Source organism: Trematomus bernacchii, unplaced genomic scaffold (genome assembly GCF_902827165.1).
Source record: "Trematomus bernacchii unplaced genomic scaffold, fTreBer1.1, whole genome shotgun sequence".
In the NCBI taxonomy this organism is placed as follows: Eukaryota; Metazoa; Chordata; class Actinopteri; order Perciformes; family Nototheniidae; genus Trematomus; species Trematomus bernacchii.
The window spans coordinates 155,495-178,630 of NW_022987524.1; the positions used below are offsets into that span (position 1 = coordinate 155,495).

General features: G+C 39.5%; 1 protein-coding gene across 1 annotated transcript in view; it reads left to right on the forward strand.

The window, feature by feature from the left end:
* Positions 1-22,623, forward strand: part of LOC117473806 (junction plakoglobin-like) — a gene marked incomplete at its 5' end in the record, with an annotated part of 174,595 nt that extends 151,972 nt beyond the window's left edge. Inside the window, 7 exon segments of the mRNA XM_034119701.1 lie at positions 760-912; positions 1,972-2,091; positions 2,721-2,871; positions 4,475-4,596; positions 5,837-5,879; positions 19,986-20,125; positions 21,385-22,623. Coding sequence (XP_033975592.1) covers positions 760-912; positions 1,972-2,091; positions 2,721-2,871; positions 4,475-4,596; positions 5,837-5,879; positions 19,986-20,122 — 726 coding nt within the window. The 3' untranslated portion in view covers positions 20,123-20,125; positions 21,385-22,623.
* Between the last annotated feature and the right edge of the window lie 513 nt (positions 22,624-23,136).

Consider the following 23,136-nt stretch of genomic DNA (forward strand, 5'->3'; position numbering starts at 1 on the left):
TGGTCACCAAGGTTCATGTTTTAAAGCATTTTTACAAAAAAAGCCCAGGCGAGCCTAACAAGAGAGTTAAACTTGGGCCTGCGACCATAGTTTTACTGTATTTTGTTTTGAAAATCCACAGCGGAGGTTTGTGTCGTACTACATGCGGTGTATTTTGCATTTCTCAGTAGCCAACCATCTGTGAGTGTTGGCTCGGACATAAACTCCGTAATAAATGTAGTCTACATTTCATAAGAGGTGTAAAACCTGTGAGCATTTTAAATCGCATTTGAACTAAATGCTTATATAATCTGTAGTTTTATTTGTATTGTTAATTTATTGTGTGAACGAGGCGAAGTAGAGAAGGTTAAGCTGTCATTATTAGGCTGTTATGTACTGTTGGAGTGGTAAGCAGTTTTTGGATATTTGTGGAGTTAGGTGGTCCGTGAGTGTTTTTTTATTGGTTAAGTGGTCCTTGGTATGCAAAGGTTTGAGAAACACTGCGCTTGTGGATTATCAACGGGGTAGCCTCGCTGCGGGGAAATTATACAGATGGCCAGTCCGCCCCTGAAAAATGTCTATGCACACGTTATTATTAATAATAATTAAAAAACAATTGATTAAAATAATTGATAATTATTTTATTTTCATTTTTTTTTAATCATCTCGTGACCCCCACTCAGGGTCTCATGACCCCCACTTTGGGAAGCCCTGGTCTATGGTCCAAATACAGCTAAAAGTGTCCTGTTGAGAAAGGTTTTGATCTGTTTCTCCCCTCAGGCAACTGTTGGTCTGATCCGGAACCTGGCCCTGTGCCCGGCCAATCAGGCGTCTCTGAGGGAGGCAGGTGCTATTCCACGATTGGTCAACCTGCTGCTGAAGGCTCACCAGGACACACAGAGACACGCCTCCTCCGCCCAGCAGACATACCAGGTACTAATGGGTACACACAGACCCTAAACACATCTTCATGCTGGAATGAATCGTTCTTGTCACTGTCTTAAGTAAAGTTCACATTTCATAAAAGTCATCAAAGGATTTTACACAAAAAAATGATGTTCGCCATGCTTGTGTTTTTGAGGTGACAGGGGGTCAGGTCACAAACTACAAGATGATTCACCAGAATCCTCAATGATTATGTCTGCTCTTCAAAGTATTTTTTACTGCATAAACCATCCATTTTGTCTTCATCCACCACTCTGCCACTCTCATAGGAATGAACTGAGCTCCGCCTCCAACGCTGTATCACTATCCAGTGTTCTTTATAAATCCATGGTAGAGTCACTTCTCCCATGTGTTTAAGATAAAGTACGATCTTATCTTATCTTATCTTAAACACATGGGAGAAGTGACTCTACCATGGATTTATAAAGAACACTGGATAGTGATACAGCGTTGGAGGCGGAGCTCAGTTCATTCCTATGAGAGTGGCAGAGTGGTGGATGAAGACAAAATGGAGCGACTACAGATTCAGAAAATACCCGGATCATCCAGGGCATTTAGCTTTTAGAGCTTGGCAGTTGAGTTTTCATCAAGCCCGCCTCCGATCTCCAGCTTTTGGCTCATTCAAATGAATTGAGAGAAATAATAACTCTGGATTCAGCTTTTAGGGCATTTTAAAACCTTAAGACCCCGATGATTTAAATAAGGGCTGGAAGTGATCATGCTGGGTAGTTTATATAGCTCAAAGGGAAAAGTATTTTTGGGCCCAAAGGACATCATGGAAGCTGTAGTACCGCCGTTTGGCCACCAGGGCCATTCCAAAAGATCAATTTCAATGGACAGCGCACTTACTGGGTGCTTGGACTTAACTCTGTTTCATTCTCACTCTGTGCATAGTGCTGCTTGTTTGTCGCTGGCACACATGTTCAAACATATAACAGGCACAGTTACAGACGACCCCTCCCCCAGGTTTTTGCTCCATTTTGTGGGGCAAGTTTTCTTGAATTTGATATTTTATGACATTTCTTTGTCTTTTTCTCCGTCTCTCAGGATGGAGTTCGTATGGAGGAAATAGTGGAGGGCTGTGCAGGAGCACTTCACATTCTGGCCAGAGACCCAATAAACAGAGGAGAGATTGCAAACATGCAGACCATACCCCTGTTTGTACAGGTACGCTCACATGCATGCTGTGACATGAAGAAATTGGAAATTGGAAATTGGATACTTAAAGGATGGAGGAGGGGAAATGTTGCTCTCATTGGTGGAAAACATACTTCTTGCTTGAATAGATTTTGCCCATTGCAGGTCTGAAAATGTTGATTGATAAAAGTTCCTCTTACATTAGTTTTTACCAAGGCCGTAGGTTTGGTTCTAACTGTGGTATGTAAACATTTGCAAAAATTAAAACACTATGCACAGTTGGTAAAGAAGATGATAAATGTTTGAGCAATAATAATAATTTTGCCAACATTTTACGAACTTCATTTGAATAGAATTACCGGACTGTTGTTGTCTGTATCCAGCAAGGAATTATGCAAGGTCAACACAGCTTAAAATGACAACTATAATTCTGAAAATGAAGAGAAGGCCTATTGGGACAAAATATTTGTGACAGAAACAAAATGCTTTGAATGTGTGTGTGTGTGTGTGTGTGTGTGTGTGTGTGTGTGTGTGTGTGTGTGTGTGTGTGTGTGTGTGTGTGTGTGTGTGTGTGTGTGTGTGTGTGTGTGTGTGTGTGTGTGTGTGTGTGTGTGTGTGTGTGTGTGTGTGTGTGTGTGTGTGTGTGTGTGTGTGTCCAGCTGCTGTACTCGTATGTGGAGAACGTGAAGCGGGTGTCAGCGGGCGTCCTGTGTGAGCTGGCTCTGGACAAACAGTCTGCAGAGCTGATCGACTCAGAGGGAGCGTCAGCCCCGCTCATGGAGCTGCTGCACTCCAACAACGAGGGAATCGGTACGCATTTTACCTGCCTCAACCAACAACTAGCTATTGCCCGATGCATGCGGTTATTGCTGTCTATGGAAACATCTGTTTACTACCTACCACCTACTTACTGTGATCTGATATAACTTTAACTGATGGGATTAGTCTTTTACATTTGAGTTGTTGCAGTAGAACCAGCTCAGTTTGTCTCCCATAGAAGCCTCGAAAAACTAAAAACTCCTGGAAAAGTGTTCTTCAGGCAGAGCAGAAACTGCCACAGATCTGTGTGAAGTAACAAGCTGTAACCTTCCTTAAAGTGGACCTATCATGCTATATTATAATAATATAGTGTAGGACCATACCTATATAAGGCATATTTATACTTTTCTTTTTTCAAAATACCAAAGAGATCATGCATTTTAGCCATGCCTCATTTCGCTCAATTTGCACTTTTTTACCCCTGTTTTTGCAAGGGCTGATTCTGTGAGCAATAGCACCATCTACAGGCCTGGCATATGTACTACAGCGTCTCCAGCGCTTTCGAACGGCAATGGCCGTGGCTGTCTCCTCCTGATTGGTGGAGGTGGCCCAATAGCCGTAGCGCCACCGTCCTGACGTCAGGACAGTGTTCAAATCTGGATCAGTTTTTATCAGATCCGTTGCAGCCCCTTTTTTAGAGATTTGGGTATGGAGGAAAATAGAGAGGGTTGTGTTTTCTGACACTTGGTGAGTTCCCTGGAACACCGGGGACACATATTCATGTATAAAAGACGTACAAAAGTGCATTTTGCATGATAGGTCCCCTTTAAGTTATAACATGAAACATATACATATGTCAAGTTTTGTGTTATTTTTTCTACAGGCCTTTCAATCGTGATAGCTTAGACCGTAGATCTTTCAGTTGTTTTGTATCCTTTTTTCTGCAGTAGTTTAATGACACCAAACAGAATAATTAGCATGAACTGCTGTTTGCCTTCATTTGCCAACTCCTGATATTCATATAACAGAAGTGGATGGATATGCAAGTTACAATTAACTGGAAATTTGGCTCAATTTGTGTTTGACTTTGTTTAATTTAAACGTATATGTGATACACTTTGTTATAAAGTCTTTGTCATTTATTGTCCAATTGACAACTGACGTGACCTATTACCCTGCTGCAGCATTCCATTTTACTGTCCTACCTATCAGCACTTTGTTAAGACTTCTTCACTCCCTTGGTAAATGCACTATTCTTCCAGTAAGGTTTGCTTAAAAACTCTAGTACCATCTGTTTTAAAAACATTGTCCTTTTGTTTGATTTTGTGAAACTTTATATTTGGGAATTTTATCGGATCAGACCTAAATCTGAAAACTGTAGGATATTATCACTATCATTTAAAGTTAATGATTGTACTTACTTACAACTTAGTTCTAGCACTTGATTAAAAAGGGGACATCATACTTTACCCCCACCTTTGTGCCAAACATTGGTGAGTTATTTTGCCTGACCTATGGGCTGTGCAAATAGCTAGCAATTCATGTTTTGGATGGGAAGTGTGTGCTTCAAAATGCTTTGGGGTGTCAGAGAGAATAAATGAGTGTTTGCCTTCTCTCATATAATCTGTTCCTAAATGACTCCTTCTCCCTGCAGCCACGTACGCTGCAGCGGTGCTCTTCCGTATATCGGAGGACAAGAGTTCAGACTACAGGAAGAGAGTATCAGTGGAGCTCACACACTCGCTCTTCAAACATGACCCTGCAGCCTGGGAAATGGTAAGGATGGTGTGTGTGTGGCGTGTTGTCATGACAGAAATATTTAACTCTGGTGAGGTATGTACTGTATACGTGTATAAGATCTCAGAATGCTATGAATAGAAAAATTACTTTCTATTCCTGTTTTACTGTACCCTTGCACTTCCTTCTATCCTAACATTAACTTGGTAGGTTGGAGAATTGGTCAGTGTGTCAGGTTTTCTCCTTGGAACTATCTAAAAGTATTATCCCTCATCTCAAACCCTCCCATCCCAAAACAGCCATTCCATATGAAGTACCCCAAGGTTCTGTCCTGGGTCCACCACAGTTCAGACCCATGGTGCTTAGGGTATCCATAATGACAGTATTGATTTGTATTACAAAGTAGATGATGCCTAACTTTAGAGCCTATAAGTATTTACTTTAAAATGCCCCTATTTCTTCAATGAAATGATCCTTGTCATCTTTTGTATACCTGATAGGTGTGCATCCCTGAAACTACTAAACAGACTCAAGTTAAAGAAAAGTTACTGTAGACATTTCTAATTACCACACACTCACTCACACATACAACCACACACACTCTTCTCCATACCACCTCACCCATCAGTTGCCTTCTATAAGTATTCCTTCAGACTATACAAACATGTGTTTATGAGAGATATGATTACTAATACCTAGCTTAGCCCAACAGGCCTCCATCTGTGTCCTCTCGAATAAATTAAATCTATAAAAAATGAATGGGATGATGTTAGATACCAAACTAACATAAACACAGTAATTCAAAAAATGGAATAAATCTAATTTCATCGAGATTATTTAAAAATCTGAATAAAGAATATGCTATCAAAGCAGTGACCGAGTAATATTACTAGCACAGCTGACTGCTGGTCCACAAAGATCTTATAAATGACACATGTATAAATCATCACACATTTTTTCATCCACTTATGTTTTCTTATGTGAGCAATTACCCAGTTGTTCAGTTAAACAATATTTGCTCTGTCAGAGTTTGGTCAATGGCATTGATTGATAAGGTTTGCCTGTGTGTGTGTGTGTGTGTGTGTGTGTGTGTGTGTGTGTGTGTGTGTGTGTGTGTGTGTGTGTGTGTGTGTGTGTGTGTGTGTGTGTGTGTCCACATTCACCGTTTCCCCAGTGTTAAATACTTTATTGACCTGTCTAAAGCAGAAACTGAGTTGTTATAGCCGTGTATAGCAATATTGATTCTTTTTTTCATATGCCTCTGTGTGTCTCTCTCCAGGCCCATACTGTCGTTCCTCTGGAGCCTACATATCTGTCTGATGGTAAGAACTTAGATTTAAAAAAAACAACAACACATATTTAACATGTTGTGGGGTTTTAGCATCTTAAACACCTGCAGGATGAATGATCGTGGTATTTCCTTTTGTTTTGTGTATGCATCTGGACAGATTTTGTGACCATGATAGCAATGCAACATTGCAAGATTCTGTCAATTAATTGCAAAATAGAGTGCTGCAACTGTGAACATTTTTAACCAAAAACTTGAGGCAGAGTCAAGATGTGATGAAATGCTAACTCATTTCCAGGCTAAGGACTCGTGCACCACTCTGTGAGGGCTGAGTTCATAGATGGGCGTGGTCTGAGCAATGGGTGTTTGTTTAAGTGTTGATAGAGATATTAATTATGAAATCTAGATTTTTGCTTGCAATGTAAGGCAAGGCAAGGCAAGTTTATTTATATAGCACCTTTCAGCACGCGACAATTCAAAGTGCTTTACAAAATAAAATAAAAGACATTTAAGAATAAATACAGCAGAAACACATTATATAATGGCATTTTACAACAGGCATTTCAAAAGCAAAGATAATAAATTAAACACAACAGTTATACAATACATGAATAAAAGGCATACTGCAGTACGAATATGAACTGCTCAATGAAAAGCAGCGGCAAAAATATATGTTTTCAGTCTCGATTTGAAAATAGTCAGTGTTTCAGCGGACGTGCATGATTCGGGCAGTTTGTTCCAGATTGTCGGGGCATAATAGCTAAACGCTGCTTCTCCATGTTTTGTTCTTACTCTCGGAACCGAGAGCAGACCCGTCCCAGAAGACCTGAGACACCTTGATGGTTAATAATTATGCAGGAGATCGTTAATATACTTTGGTCCTAAACCATTTTGTGATTTAAAAACTAGCAATAATACTTTAAAATAAATTCTTTGGCCGACTGGAAGCCAATGTAAAGATTTCAGAACCGGACTGATGTGATCCACTCTTTTGGGGCATTTCCAACATGGCGCGGTTTAAGCGTGCCGTGTCGTGCCGGGCCCGTTTTTGGTTGCGCTTCCACTAGGCCTAGTTCCGGCCCGGAGGTACTTTTTCACCTCTTTTCTGGCCCGACAAAATCGTGGTTCTATCGGGGCCAACAAACAGGGCTGAGTCGGGCTGAGTCGGGCTGAGTATGCTAAACTAGAGAGAGAATCGCTGGCAAGGAGGCTACAACTACAACAAGATGAACATATTTGACCGTGATTTAATTGTAATACACGTTTCAAAAGGATGCCGAAGTAACAACATACTGATACCGGTTAGTAAAAACCATGAATTAATGCTTTGGCAAGTTTGCAGACAGACGGCAGGTGAAAAACCTTTTAAAATGCGTGTTTTCTAGATGGAGATTGGCTAAGCTAACTCAATATATGCTCCGACCGTCCACACTCACAACAACGGCCTATACAGACATAAATAAAGCAGCGACTGTACTCGCCATGACACAGGCAGTCTGTGGTGTGTACTTGTTTAACTTTTGTCTAGTTTCTGAACATATATAAGGAGCTGTGAGCTCTGAGTGCTAACAGCTAACGGCTGTGTTGTTTTTCTGGGGTTCTCATTGAAGATGACGTCACGGCTCCGCCTACACAGCGTTACTATAGTAACTACCCCAGTTCCTAAACTGTAATGGAAGCGCAGCGACCCTAACAAGGCCCAACGCGGCCTAGCAGTACCGAGCGAGGCCGAGGCCGACCGTGTGGTGGAAATGCGCCATTTTAGTGTTAGTGAGGACTCGAGCAGCAGCGTTCTGAATCAGCTGCAGCTTTCTGATGAATTTTTTTGTCAGCCCTGTGAATACACTATTGCAGTAGTCGAGTCTACTGAAGATAAAAGCATGGACAAGCTTTTCTAAATCCTGTTGTGACATTAGTTTTTTAATCCTAGATATGTTCTTCAGGTGATAGTATGCAGACCTAATGACTGTTGTAATGTGGCTGTTAAAATTCAGGTCTGAGTCCATCACTACCAGTGTTGGGACTAACGCGTTACAAACTAACGCGTTACTGTAACGCAACTACCTTTTGCGGTAACTAATAACGTTACTAGTTACCTATTCCCATTCAGTAACGCCGTTATAGTTACTGTGATTTAAATGGGTGCGTTACTGCGTTACATTATGTGGTCCAACTGAACCGAATCTCCGTGCGGATGTAACTTACAGGCGAATACAGTGATGTCCTCTCACAGTACCATGGAAAAGTGAAAGTGACCAGAGAGGAATGATGATTGGTTAACGCGGGGTAACATTTCAGGGTAAGCCAATCAGAGACAGAGTTGGGCGGGTCTTGTCTTATGGGGAAAATACACAGACACACAAACACTTGCTAACACACACACATACACGGAAACGCCCACCACCACCAGCACACAGACACACAATGGCAGATGCAAGTATCAGCGAGAGCAGCAGCGCATTTACAACTTGGAGATATAACCACTATTTTCAATTTGTGGGGATAAAGGACGCAAAAAATATTACGGTCAAATGTAAACTGTGTGCAGGACAGAAAGCATTGTCCACATCGAATAACAGCAATGCCAATCTCCTGAAGCACCTAACTAATGTACATGGGGCTATAAAACTAGTCGCCAAAGACCCCACCGTCTCAACCACCGGCAGTGACCCAGATGGAGCAACACAAACAGCCACATGTCACCCAGAGTCAACTAAACAGATTGATTGCCAGGTATGTTGTTGAGGACATGCTGCCCATCGCAACGGTCGAGTCTGTTGCATTCAGAGAACTAGTCAGCAAAATACCAGTGAAAGCAGTGAAAGCAGGGCCACAGTGCAGAAAGACCTTTTCCAACAACACAAAAACTTGTATTTTTATTGTTATTATTTTTAAAGTAAAGTAAAGTAACTTGTTACTAGTTACTTTTATAATTTAGTAACTAATAAAGTAACTAGTTACTTTTTTGAGAGCAGTAACTTTAACTATTACTAGTTACTTTTTAAAAGTAACTTGCCCAACACTGATCACTACACCTAGATTTCTAGCTTTATTAGTTGTTTTGTAGTCTGCCGACTGAAGCTCTGCAATTACTTTCAATCGGTCCTTCTTTGCTCCAAAAACAATTATCTCAGTTTTTTGTTTGTTCAATTGGAGAAAGTTCTGAATCATCCAGTCATTGATATACTCAATGCACTTGCTCAGTGTTCTAATCGGAGAATAGTCTCCTGGTGTAATTTTTAAATAAATCTGGGTGTCGTCTGCATAGATGTGATAGCTTAGATCGTTGTTTTTCATAATTTGAGCCAGTGATAGCACATAGATATTAAAAAGCAAAGGTCCTAAGATGGAGCCTTGAGGAACCCCGCATGACATATTTGTCAGGGCTGATGTGTAGTTGCCGATAGAGACAACGTTTTTTCTGTCCTTTAAGTATGAACTAAACCAATTTAGAACTGTTTCTGAAACTCCCACCCAGTTTTCTAGACGGTCTAGCAATATGTTGTGGTCAACAGTATCAAACGCAGCACTGAGATAATACTAACACTGATATTCTGCCACTGTCTGTGTTTAAATGGATGTAATTTAAGACCTTAACAAGAGCAGTCTCAGTGCTGTGGTTTGGTCGAAAGCCTGACTGGAACACATCAAAACCGTCATTTAAAAACATGAAATGACTCAACTGTTGAAAAACAACTTTTTCAATCAATTTACTTAAAAAAGGAAGGTTTGATATTGGCCTGTAATTATTCATCACGGTTGCGTCTAGGTTATGCTTTTTTAGGAGCGGTTTAATTACTGCAGTTTTCAGGGCCTGTGGAAATACACCCGAGTGGAGAGACTTGTTTACTATGTGAAGTAGATCTGAGGCCAAGCGATGAAAAACGTTTTTTTTAAATCCTGTTGGAATAATATCGGGGCTACAGGAGGAGGATTTCAGATGTTGAATAATGTCTTCCAGGTCTTTAGCATTTATCAGACGGAATTGTGTCATGATGTCTGAATTGACTTTAGGTGGACACAGGGACAACACATTTGCTGTACCTTTTACCGAGGAACTGACTGATTGTCTAATTTTCATGATTTTGTCAGTGAAGAAGGAGGCAAATTCATTGCAGGCCCTGGTGGATAGAAATTGTGAGGCTGTAATACAGTAATAATCCTGAGGGTTATTCGTTTTGCACAGTGTAATGATTGCACAGCTTATGTATGGTCTGTACTGGACAAGACAAGGCAAAAATCGAGAATCATAAATACAATTGAAATGTATAAATCATTTAAATATTAAAATATTTCTTAAACTCTCAGTTCTAGTCGTTAGAAAAGATGAGGTTGTATAATGCAAAATATGCATGCAACACTGTGAGTTAATGTCACACATTGGGTCAGCCCCTGACATATTACTCCCTCTCATCTCTGAAAACTTCACAAAAGATGGAGAGAGCCTTCTACAGACCACAATGCTCATTAAACTAAAGTCCCAGGGGGAAGAGAGTTGTCAACACAGCAGCAGACAGTCAAGGCACAACAAACACAAGCAAACATTTAAATATCAGCTGGACGCCAACGTGCACACACACACACACACACACACACACACCGCAGCAGCTTCATGGCCCAAGTCTATTCTCTCAAGCAGGGAGAGTAACTGCATGATTATAGCCTTACCAAGAAGAACAGATCTATCTATCTATCTATCTAGTGAACGTTAGCTATCGACTGAACAAGCTAGCCAACATTTGCTATCTATCTAATTAGTTAGCTAGCCTAGATTAGCAACCAATATATAAGCTAGCTAACAGAGCTTTCGCCAAATTGGTGGCTCTCATAGTTTAGATTACAATTACTATTTAAAACCCTATGGTTAAACTTGCAGTGGGCCCTGTGTCTACAGTTGTGGCAGTGAGGGTAGTTATAAAAACATTGTCGACATGCTGTATGACTATCATACAGCCAGCAGCACCTCACATCAACGTAAATTCCGAAATATGCATTGTTTGGATAAAGTAGTAGCAGCTACACTCTAACCGGAGGAATTACCAACACAAAATAAGGCAATGTGGAAGCGCCTTAAAGCTGGTGGAGCATACAGATGTAGCACTCCAGATAGGACTCCACCCAGCGGATTCCAACCAAAAACCCAGTGGATCCCAGTGGCTGGGGGCATTGCCAAATTGCGAGAGGGCATTTGTTCAATTACAGGATTTAACCATGAGATGGCGCTTCATTCACAAATACACAAAGACAACTGGGTGTTGTAGGCCTTAGTCTGTTTGCAATGTTTGCAGCTCTGCAGTTGTGTTGCTGAATACTGTAGCATTTAATCACTTATTTGTTATGGTTTTCACAGCCTACTATAACGAAAAAACATCAATATTTTAGATCTTATCTCAATTGTAATTCAATAATATATAGTCTTTATATATTAAATAATCATAATATTAATGTAAATGTTTACACTTCTTTATTTTTTATGCTCATACTTTTACCTTTACAATAGTTTGCTAAGTTTTTAGGGAAATGTTGTAATATTGCAACGTTGGCCTTAGGTGGGAGCAGAATTTCTGTATTTCTACTCACATTGTCTGAATAAATATATTGAACAACTAAGGGTTAATTTGCAGGATTGATTGCTTACTTAGCCCTATATCAGTATATAGCATGAATAATAATGACACATCAGTCATATTTGTTATGAATAATCATTTATCATTTATTAAATAGTAAGTCGCTTTGGATAAAAGCGTCAGCTAAATGCAATTATGAAAGCCTCACTCAGGATTTTTTTACCAAGTGTTTTTATTGCTCTTGGGGCATTAAAAACAAGATTTTAACTTTAGTTTTTTATATAATATCTGCATATATCTTTTGAAAAACTAAGTCTTAGTTTGGCCACTCATTTTTAATCACACACGTCTCCCCATCCCATTCAAATTCTTGCCTGAAAGAGCAGTGTAGCCTACAGAACATGTAAATGGGTGGCATTGCCTATATGCATTTGAAAAGAAATACATGTAGTACCTACCCCCCTCTGAGTGAATACCTGTTGACTTCACATCTTGCACTGTGATCTGCATGCACTTATCAAAACATTTAATTCGGAGCAAAACACACACTTCAAGTCAGATCATCACCCTTAGCTATTTTAATTACCTCTCAAACAACCTAAACTAGTTATAAATGTTTATTTTTACTGTCGGCTGGGTCACTCATTACTGGATCAGCTGCTGCATGAGACAGACACTGAAAAGTATTATCATCTGAAATTAATCATTATGTTATTAGTATTAAATACATATAAGTATTTTTACAGCTTGTATTTAGAAATACTCTGTTGTAATTATTGATGCATACATGTGTTCATCCATTCAATGTGGCATCTGCTATAATGGGGTTAATGTATGATATTACTTAATACAATACACTGTAAAATATATGATATGATAATTACATTTTAATTTGATTCATTTCTTATTTCATAGTTTCTCATCATTATTATAACAGTTGTGTTTCATATGAGTGTTGAGAGCTGTATCCATAAATCTCTTAATTTTGCCCTCAAAGTGCACCAGATTGATGCATTTAACTTCAATTTAAGTTTCATCTTCTGTTGCCAAAGTGCTGTACATATAATAAAAATACCCTACAGTAAAGACACTTTACAGCAAATACAACAGCACAGTTTGTTCAGAATATCAGTATGAGTATGAGCACCCTCTGTCCTTAGACCCTCACATCGTACAAGGAAAAACTTCCAGAGAAAAACCCACATTTCAAAGGGAAAAATGGGAGAAACCTCGGGGAGAGCAACAGAGGAGGGATCCCTCTCCCAGGATGGACAGAAGTGCAATAGATGCCGTGTGTAAATCGAAGAGATAATACATTTTACAGCGTATGTAGACCGCATGACAAATAAAGAAGTGTAATGTAAACATTTACATTATTATTATGATTATTTAATATATAAAGACTATATATTATTGAATTACAAGATTAGATATACTTTATTTGATCTAAAATATTGATGTGTTCAAATGCTCTTCTAAACACAACTGAAAGTCCATGCAAAGTTGTCTTTCTGTATTTGTGAATGAAGCGCCATCTCCTGGTTAAATCCTGAAATTGAAAATCTGGCAACGCCCTCTTGGAAAATAGTGGGAGGGCTTAACATTCCTAGATACTGGTCTTTGGCAGGTAGCTGGCAGGTAGCAGGCAGGAAGCTGTAAGCTGGAGTCTGAAATAAGCTGCTACATCTGTAGTTTTAAGGCGAGACACCCCAGGTGAATAGGGTAAATTTTTTAAATTAAAGATATCAGCTAAACATTTCTCCAGTTAATTACTTACAATAAGGCAATTGTTTTTTGTATTACAAGTTTTCTGAAATAGCATGTTTAAATATGCAAATGAACCATTATCTCATGAAATATGCGCATATTTTAACACATTTCAGGAACCGAAATCTGAACTTTGGATAAAGCCAGGATCAAAATTATTGTTTCATTTTGTAGTCATATTAGTATCTAAGGCTTTTACAGAAGGGATTTTGGATATCTCTTTGTATCACTCCATAAATCAGAAAATACTGTCAACAGCCCTAAAATATCAATTATCACCATGTTTTTAGGTATAACATGTTATATAATTCAGGCTATGAATTATATATGACCAAACCCTTCTGTAAAAGCCTTCATAATATTGATAGGAATATAACTGGAAGGTTTGGTGTATGTAAGTGCTACTGAAGTGGAAATTTCGAACTCAGAGTAGGAGAAAAAACTCATTTTGAGAAAAGGACCTTTAAAGATTGCAGTGTGACGCTAGCTAAACCCTCCTGTTATCTGGATGATAGCTTGCGCATCGACGCACTCCGTGAAGGTATTTCATGTTCGGGGTCATTTGTTTTTTGTATAACCTTGCTTTGTGCAAGTGACAATTGTTGTCGTCTTCTCTGTGAACGTTTTTTTCTCCGTTATTTTGCCATTTTCAGATTTAAATTTCTAGTGGAAAGCTAACCAGGAAGTGCTTTAGCACACCACGTGACGCATCTGAACGAATCACGTTGTCAGAAATTGACACCAGCCAATGAGATTTCGTTTCTTGGTTTAAGACCCCTTTGCACTTTCACGATTGGTTGCTGATACAAAGGAAATGACCATATTTGGATCCGATGAGATTGTGCAGGAGAAACGGAGCTTTCCAACAATACCTCTGAAGACATGGTGCAAACAGCAGTCGCGGTACTTTATGTTACGTTAGAATGCTAACTTTTGGTGAATGTAGGAGAAATCTACAGACGCAAATAGACAAACTATAGTAAAATAAACACTTAAATGTGTATTTTGTACGTTTTCCTTCCAAAAGCCTGAAAGAAAACATGTTATGGAATCAAAATAGCACAAAATCTCAAAATTGACCAGTGCAGGAAAAACGATGTTTTTGCCTGCCGTGTCTCGCCTTAAACAAAGAGTCCGCAACATAGGCTACTATCTCTTGTTAACAGAGGGGGGATGGTAGAGCTTTGTCACACTGTTTCAGGGTTAATGAATAGTGGATAGGAGAATTCAAAAGGATTTAGGAGAAGAGACTGCAGTGCTTTGAGAATCCGACTGCACTTACACTATCAACGTATTTATGATGCGCCAGCAGACGTCATGAATGTGCGTCTGCTGCTGTGGGGAAACTACAGTTTTCCATACAGCGGACTACATGATGTAGGCTATAATAACAACAACAACAACCCAGCGCCGTATTCTATCTAGATACTTTGCACCGCGCTCCCACTTGTTGTACCTGGCAGAGCAAGAAACACTCCAGCCTTTTATTTAAACTTGTTTAAAACATATCTAAATAAATATGTGTGTCCCGGGCCATAAATGCAATTATGCTGTCAGTTTTCAGATAAAGCCACCACACCAGCTTTTATGGAGAAAACAAGTTATATAATAATTTCTCACTATTTTATGCATAGAAACAACAGGCTACTGTGTGTGTGAGGAATCAGCTGTTTATTTCATATGAGTTTCATTGTGGCAGCGTCCATCACTGCTCTCCCTGGTTGCAATACACAAAGACAGCTAACTGTAAGCTTGTCACTCAGAGGGGGGTGGGGGCTGGTGAACGGTGTTTGTTTGTTTAAAAATGTTTGCAGTCGCAAAAGGTCTAAGCCAATCAGACATGGACAAAAAAAAAGGATCAGTCTATGTGTCGAGGGGGGGAGAACTAGACACCCCTTTACAGCCATGGTCCGGTCTGACAGCGATCAGCTGTCTGCGGGAGAGAGGAAGAGACAGATTATTGCATAAATATGCAAACCTACAGTTAACTTAACTGCTGGAGAAGAAAGATCATGGGCGGGGGGGGAGAGAGCTGTGGCTGATGGGCCATTAGGTGTGTAAACACACAGCTGATCACCTGAGAGCTGCCCTTTCATTCAGACTATTTAAAAAAAAAAACGGTCTGATTTTAACATTGCACAACAATGAACTCAATGTGTGATTGTTATAGCAGTAATATTAAACACTAATAATACAGTAAACTATTAACAATAGTATAATATTATAGCCCGTTTGCCCATGGTGAGATGACGAGGCTTCATTAAAAATAAACCTCTTTTTAGTGAATTACTGAGTTTGGGCAAGTTAATAACGTTTTAACCTGTTCCACTCTGAGCCTGTTTTTCAGGTCTCAGGCTCGAAAATGCCATTCCCAGAACAAATGACCATATCTTCCTTTCTAAAAGGGTTAAATTAATAATCGTTATTCTCAAAGTAATGATAAACCTGTGAGTTGGATGTAGAAAAGTCAGAATCAATACAGATGTTTTTTATTTTAAAGAAAATTCAGATTGAACATAGTAAAAAACTGTAAATTATAGTGTCCGTCCAAAAATTCTGTTTTACTTATAGTGAAAACTACCCTTGGATGATGGGTTAGTAGACTAAAAGCTTTAGGAATCCAAAGTACAACATATAATAAGTACCCTGTATCAAGATTGATGCAAAACAAGTGAAATTTGACCTTTTTAGAGAGATTTAGCCACAAAAAACCACTTCTGGGGTCATTTGGGTGCATTTGACCTATCTCTGGCCCCCCTTGGTCGATTTTGATGAATGAAATGTCGTTATAACCGCTAGAGCCAATGGAATTTGCTGCATATTTGAGACTCAATCAGAGTGTAATTGTGAAAACATTTATTCAACTCCAAGGTCAGACTCTGAAGTGGCAAAATGCAGTTCTTTGCTAAGCTACTAGTCCTCATTAGGCCAGACATTACCAAACCCAATTCAAAACTTTCCGTATCAATAAAAAGTATGAGACATAATGAAGGAGAGTAAATGAGAGGCAAGAAGAGAAAGAAGGATACACAAGAGGATAGGATAAGACAATGAAGGAGTGAACTGAAAAGGATTAGGCTTGGAGGAAAGATGGTAGAAGAACAAAGAGGAAGTTAAGGAAAGAACACATTTGGAGCGAAAGACAAAGAAAGTAACAAAAACTGGATACAGTTCCCCCTCTCTTTTCTATTGTCACTTTGCTTCTCTAATTTCCTCTGTGTACATACTCCCTTCATCTCACCATCTCTAATTAATGCTTTTGTTTCAATTGTGTGTGTGTGTGTGTGTGTGTGTGTGTGTGTGTGTGTGTGTGTGTGTGTGTGTGTGTGTGTGTGTGTGTGTGTGTGTGTGTGTGTGTGTGTGTGTGTGTGTGTGTGTGTGGTTGGATTAAGCAACTCTTGGGAGTTCCTGGCTCCCCTCCTAAATCACACTCTCTCTCTCACACACACACACACACACACACACACACGTCAGATATTGTAATGGAGGTCAACTGAAGGTGCTGAGTCCGTAATGTAGTTGTCAGAGCCAAATGAACTCATTTATTCAGTTGTCTTATGCCTCTCATTTACACCTTCCATATAATATAATGCCTCCATTCACCCTCTACACATCCATCCTCAGGCCTTGCTTTTAACAATTAAAGCTTAAGTGCTCACATAATTCTTCAGAGTGAAGTCAATAACAGGGTTTACATGGGTCCCGAAGAATATGGCCTTTCACATATACGTGTTACAGTATACCAGATTTGAAGACCATAGCTGCTGCATTTTGGCCGGGTAGTTTCACACTAAACGTACCATTATGTTTCCTTGCACCATAACTACTTGTGGAATAACTTAACTGAGATGAATTTAAACATGTAAACACCATTGTGGGAAACCTAATCATACATTTTTATTATGAGTATTTTTACTAGTTGTCTGGTTATTTCAACACCATACCAGTTACAAGTAAGTTTCTGTAAAAAGTAACGAAGTGGTGAAAGCAACAAGTCCCATCTTTAGTTTAGTAGCATCAAATCAATCTGTGCCCACGAGACGAATAGAGGTGCAGGAATGAGTCGTAAGCCTGAACTGAATCAGCATTTTAGCACTTTCAGTTCCCCTCGGTTTCTTTAATGAGGTTTGGGTTACTATTAAATACCCCAATAGAAAATGTCTGAAGGTTTTACTTTTCTTAAATACTTGCTAACAAGTGACTAAATGAAGCTACTAAACATCATCACCGGAACTATAGCCTGCCTTTAGCTTAGCAGTGGCGACGGGAAGTCATGTGACCATAATGTAGTTCCTTTATACCCTAAAGTTAACTTTGTACTTCTGGTAATTGCATTTGCGCTTCAAAAACCAAAAAGTGGAGATTATACTGCTGAACTAAACGTAAAAGTATCATAAACGTTTGTTTGCCAAACACTTTATTTTCAGCAATATTCAAAATATAATGGAAAGATCACATTACTTTCAGTGAAGGAGATGCTAACTTCAGGGTTGGACTGTTAAAATATGACAAGGTTTAAACTGTTAAAAACGTGCCTGATGAAACCCTATCCAAGCCGATTTGATTTGTTCCAGTAGAGGGTTTTTGTGTCTTTCTCGTTGGAATTCACTATATCGCGTCTTCCAGTGGTTGGTGCAGGCGAGCGAAGCGGCATTTGATTCGTCCGGGTAATCTCCAGTGCATTGTGGGGCTTGGCTGCATCGCATGATGTGCTCCATTGTTTGTAGTTCGCCCCACACACATGCATCGGAAGTTGACGTTTTCCATTTCTTCATGGATGCCTTGCAACGTCCTTCGCTAACTCGCAGGCGGTTTAGTGTTTTCCAGACAGCCCAAGGTTGGTCGTAGCGAGGCATTCGTCTGGGGTGATGCCTCTCTTTAGCATTGGGAGGTTTGGCTGCCAAGGCTGATCCACTGTTCTGCCATTCGGTAGTCCTGGCATTAGTTAGGGTGGTCTCCAGTACTTCCGTGGTGTCCAGAAAGCTGCTCCTGGATCGTTGGAATGACCCATGATCTTTTTATTTTTTTAACAACAATAGTTTTTGACAAATATTTTCTTTCTTTCAGAAAGTGAGATGAAAATATATCAGAATATATAAATCTTGTTTATATGTGTTAAGTATAAAGCTGGAGTTAAGTTTAGTTTATTTGTTTATAGTGTCGTGGACAGTCACAAAAAACAGTAAATGGGCATCTTTAGCCAACATTACTAATTTCCAGCTGTTATCCCCGGCCAGATGATGATAGACACCCTTAAAATCACAATACATCAACATATTTAGTTATAAAGAAAGGATGAAAGACAAGTAGATACAGTACAGGCAAAAGGATAAAAGAGAACAATAAAATGCAAACAACACACGTTACTACATACATGTCACATATAGCACATCACAATCACATAACAGAAACGAGGGGCAACATCCATGATCACAACATGTAACACACACGCCATATTCAACACAGACTACTGTGTGCAGCTGTAGTTCTCATTGAACCATTTTTTTAAGTGAGCTGTGAAGGTGGGATATGTATGTATGTCTTTGATTTGAGTGGGTAGAGAGTTCCAGTTTTGTATTGCTGTGACCGAGAATGAAAACTGACCAAAAGTACTCTTCCTGAATGGGACTGATAGGTCGCCACGTGTGCTGCTTCTAGTGGTCAGTCTGGTGTTGTTACGTTGAGTAACCAATGAGTTAAAAGGTGGAGGGGCTGTATTGTGCAGGATTTTGTACACTAGAACGATATTCCTATATTTTATTAAATCTTCCCAACTCAGAATATTGTGCTTGTTGAGGATGGTACAGTGATGGGAGCGGTTAGGTTTCTGGTCCAGTACTTTGAGGGTTTGCTTGTACACAATGCTGCATTTTCTTTTTGTGAAAAACATTCCTACTGATTTATGTACATTAAAGTGGACCTATCATGCTATATTTGAATAATATAGTGTAGGACCATACCTATATAAGGCATATTTATACTTTTTTTTTTTCAAAATACCAAACAGATCATGCATTTTAGCCATGCCTCATTTTGCTCAATTTGACAATTTCTAGCTCTGTTTTTGCAAGGGCAGATTATGTGAGAACAGCACCACCTACAGGCCTGGCATATGTACTACAGCGTCTCCAGCGCTTTCGAACGGCAATGGCCGTGGCTGTCTCCTCCTGATTGGTGGAGTTGGCCCAATAGCCGTAGCGCCACCGTCCTGACGTCAGGACAGTGTTCAAATCTGGATCAGTTTTTATCAGATCCGTTGCAGCCCCTTTTTTTAGAGATTTGGGTATGGAGGAAAATAGAGAGGGTTGTGTTTTCTGACACTTGGTGAGTTCCCTGGAACACCGGGGACACATATTCATGTATAAAAGACGTACAAAAGTGCATTTTGCATGATAGGTTTAAGCTGAAGGCAGGAGCGGTTTAGCCTGCGAGTGATCTGCACTAAAGCCGAGGTCAGTTTAGCAGCAGACTTCTGCTTTGTATTGGCATGCACATATATCAAGTCTCTGTAAACTTAACTTAGAGACAGGACACAGGGAGAAAGAGTAAGTCTGGCTGTGTTCAAAGTAAAAAATAAACCCACCTATCAACCTTATCAAGCTAAATAATCGTTTGTTTAAGCAATATTCACACAAATCTTTAAAAATCTGTTAATGTTTTACAGGGACGTACAGATAGTTGAGGCTTCTATTACACTTTCTCATATAAAGTTGATTCATTTTTTGTGGATCGTTTTGATGAGCACAGAATGTGAAGTGCATCAGTGAAATGTTTAGTTAACCGATCTCTGCTTCTCTGTGTCTCAGAGTTAGATGGACCTTACCCTCCCTATGGCTACGCTGATATGCCTCTGGACAGCCTGCCACTAGATCCTGATCTCCACGAGACCTACATCCCTGACATGACCTACGACCCCAGACAGGCCTATCCAGAACCACTCTAACAGGTAAGGCAAGTTTATTTATATAGCACCTTTCAACACAAGGCAATTCAAAGTGCTTTACAAAAATGAAAAAGGTAATCATATATATAATTTATACTGCACTTAACAATCTGGGATACCAAAGGCAATTCAATAATTCAGTTGATAACTGAATTAATTAGATAAAAAGAATGCCTAAGTCAAGGTCATTAGGACTTTGTTTTAGCATATGTAGAACATAATCTATGAGCAGGCCCATATGAAGGAGTTGACTGGAGCTTTACCAGCTTTTATAACACTTTAATGATCAATCATTATAAAACATATCATATATATTATTCTGAAATGGACCAATCTGCACAATGTCTACTTTGACTTTTGCTACTTTAACTATATTTTGATGAGTTTTTGATTTTACTTGAGTAACCCTATGAATGCAGGGCTTTTACTGTAACAGAGTATTCCTACACTCTGGTACTTGTACTTTTACTTTAGTACAACATCTGAGTACTTCTCCCACGTCTGGCTGATATGTACTTCCAGGTCATTTCACTCCATTATGAACCTTCTGGAGCAAAATAGACTGAAACCTTCCTCTCAATAACTCACAGTTGCATTAAGGCGACCTTCTCATTTCCTGGGGATGTGTTAGACCACGGGGTACTCAGACAACTTCTCGTGAATATCCCCACGCTCCCTAGAAGCATCTCATCCTGGACTACTCCAGAAAAGTCGAGAGTACAGCCCCTTTCCAGGAATGTGGTTCCAGAGCCAGTGCTTTGCGTAGAGCTAAGCCCATCTTTGTCAGAACGTTTACCAGCCTGGGTTCCTTTCCCCTCCAGAAGAGGTGACATCCACATTCCAAGAGCCTGTCTGTAATGCCAGGGGTCAGCACGCCTCGGTCCAAACCCGTCTGGCTTTCAATGCTCCTGACCCCAAAGCCTATCCCTGCTGCTGGAGGTCCTACATGGCTCTGTGTCATTCATTCCAGTGTGCTTCAGAGGAATTGGTTGGTCTATTTCTGAGCTGATGGTTTCTCCCTGATTTCCATCTTTTTCTAAGCTTAGCTCACCACATCCACCTCTGTCAGCGCTGTACTTGATACCAATTGTTATTGATCTTCGAATCCCACTCTGGATAAAGTGAATAAGGGTACTTCAAAAATAATGACACATTTATCCCTGGAGCGCTACACTACTACTGTGGCTTCAATGCTGTTATTACAAATATTTCCTATAATATTTCTGAATCCAGTTTAGAATACTTGCTGTTTTTTGTTGCAGGAGAATGACTATGGTGAAAGAAAATGAAGGAATGAGCAAATCACAGGAAGAAAGACTGGAGGAATGGAGCGAGGAAGGAGTTGGAGATTTGAACTTTAAAGGCAATCAGCCCTATCCAACAAGTGGAAAAATACCATTTCTCAATCAAGAACATTTAAAAGAGGTTGCTTATTAAAAGAGGTTTATTGTTGCTGTAAATGAAAAATGTAACTTTGTTATAATGTTTTACTGTGGGGTGGAAGTAGGGGGTTGTCTGAAGTTTGGAGGCAGAGTTACACGGGTAATGTTTTGAATCATGCAATTATTTTGTTTATTTTGTGACATACAGGAAACAGGAGGGGTTCAACCAAAATCAGCTGATAATCCTTCTGAAATATTTTTGCATTTCATCTGTAAAGAGTTTCCTAGTTAGAGAGAATTTGAACTTGCTGAATTGTTACAACACCAAGGTTAGTGTGACGTAACTGATGCGATGCCTGTTGCAATATTAGTGTTGTTTCCCACTTATAGATACCTCATTGGAAACACCCATATTAGTCGTAAGAAGTTCAATTTAAAAGTTATATATACCGTAGTTAATTTTTTTACATACGTCACAAAAACCTTCACTATGAAAACTCTGAGCATCACTGAGATATTTGCCCGCATATCACGCATTATTTTACAGGGTTAGATTTTTTCCCTGATGGGCATTACTGCCAATCACCATTGCTACCAAATGCTCCCCGTGTATCCTAGCCTTTAGCTGCTGTCTTTTAGATGTCTCCTCTGTGTATTTGAACAGTGCACATGTCCCAGGGTGTCCATGTGTGGTTGTTGCATGGTAGTATCGTGTACACATTTAAATATTCTTCACCTTTACATACTGAAAAAAAAGACTACAAATGCACCGAGTGGATATTCTGTTCAAATGTCCACAGGAAATGGACGACAAATCTCTTTGGCATCTTCTGCATAAGACTACACATCCTGTCATCCCAGTCAGTCTCCAGTGGAAATGGACTACAGCTCTCTGATCAGTGTGTGCATTGTGGGTGCCATGGAGCACACTGCAGAGTAAATATATGGTACCTGCACCGTGCTTACACATACAGTAATGACAAATGGCCTTTGTAGGAGGGTGGGCGTATTATAGACATTTGTCGATGACTATGTCATTGTCAATGCAGAGGTGTGGGCTGCAGGCTCTAATATAACATAAATAATACTTGCTGCTGCTCAGAGCATGTATTAAAGATCCAGATTGGTTTGCAGCATCTTTTTCTACCTAGCCATCACATCTTAATACAGTGTACATGGTATGCATTAAAACGTGGACATGTGTGGACATGTCTACATATGTGGACAGTTGGGTGAAAAACACTCTAGGGGAAACCGTGCTTATAGTACAGGCTGTTGTGATTGGCTGCAGTACCAACAACAGCAGCCTGAGATGTTAAGAAAGCACAATTACAATTACTTATATATTGCTAAAGCAATCTACAACAGCTATACTGTTGCTGAATCTGAATATCATTACATTTGATTATTTTCAACGGTTTTGGTATACATTTTTTCTGCTCGCATAAAGGACTATTGAAGATTTAAACTGCCCATATTAAAACAAATCAAACAAATCAATAGTGATATTCAATATGTATTTCCTTTTCATGTAAATGTGTCTAAATTAAATGAAAACATTTACATATTGTTTAATATGGCACGGAAAACACATGCCACAAAGAAATTAAACAAATTCAGTTCATTATGACA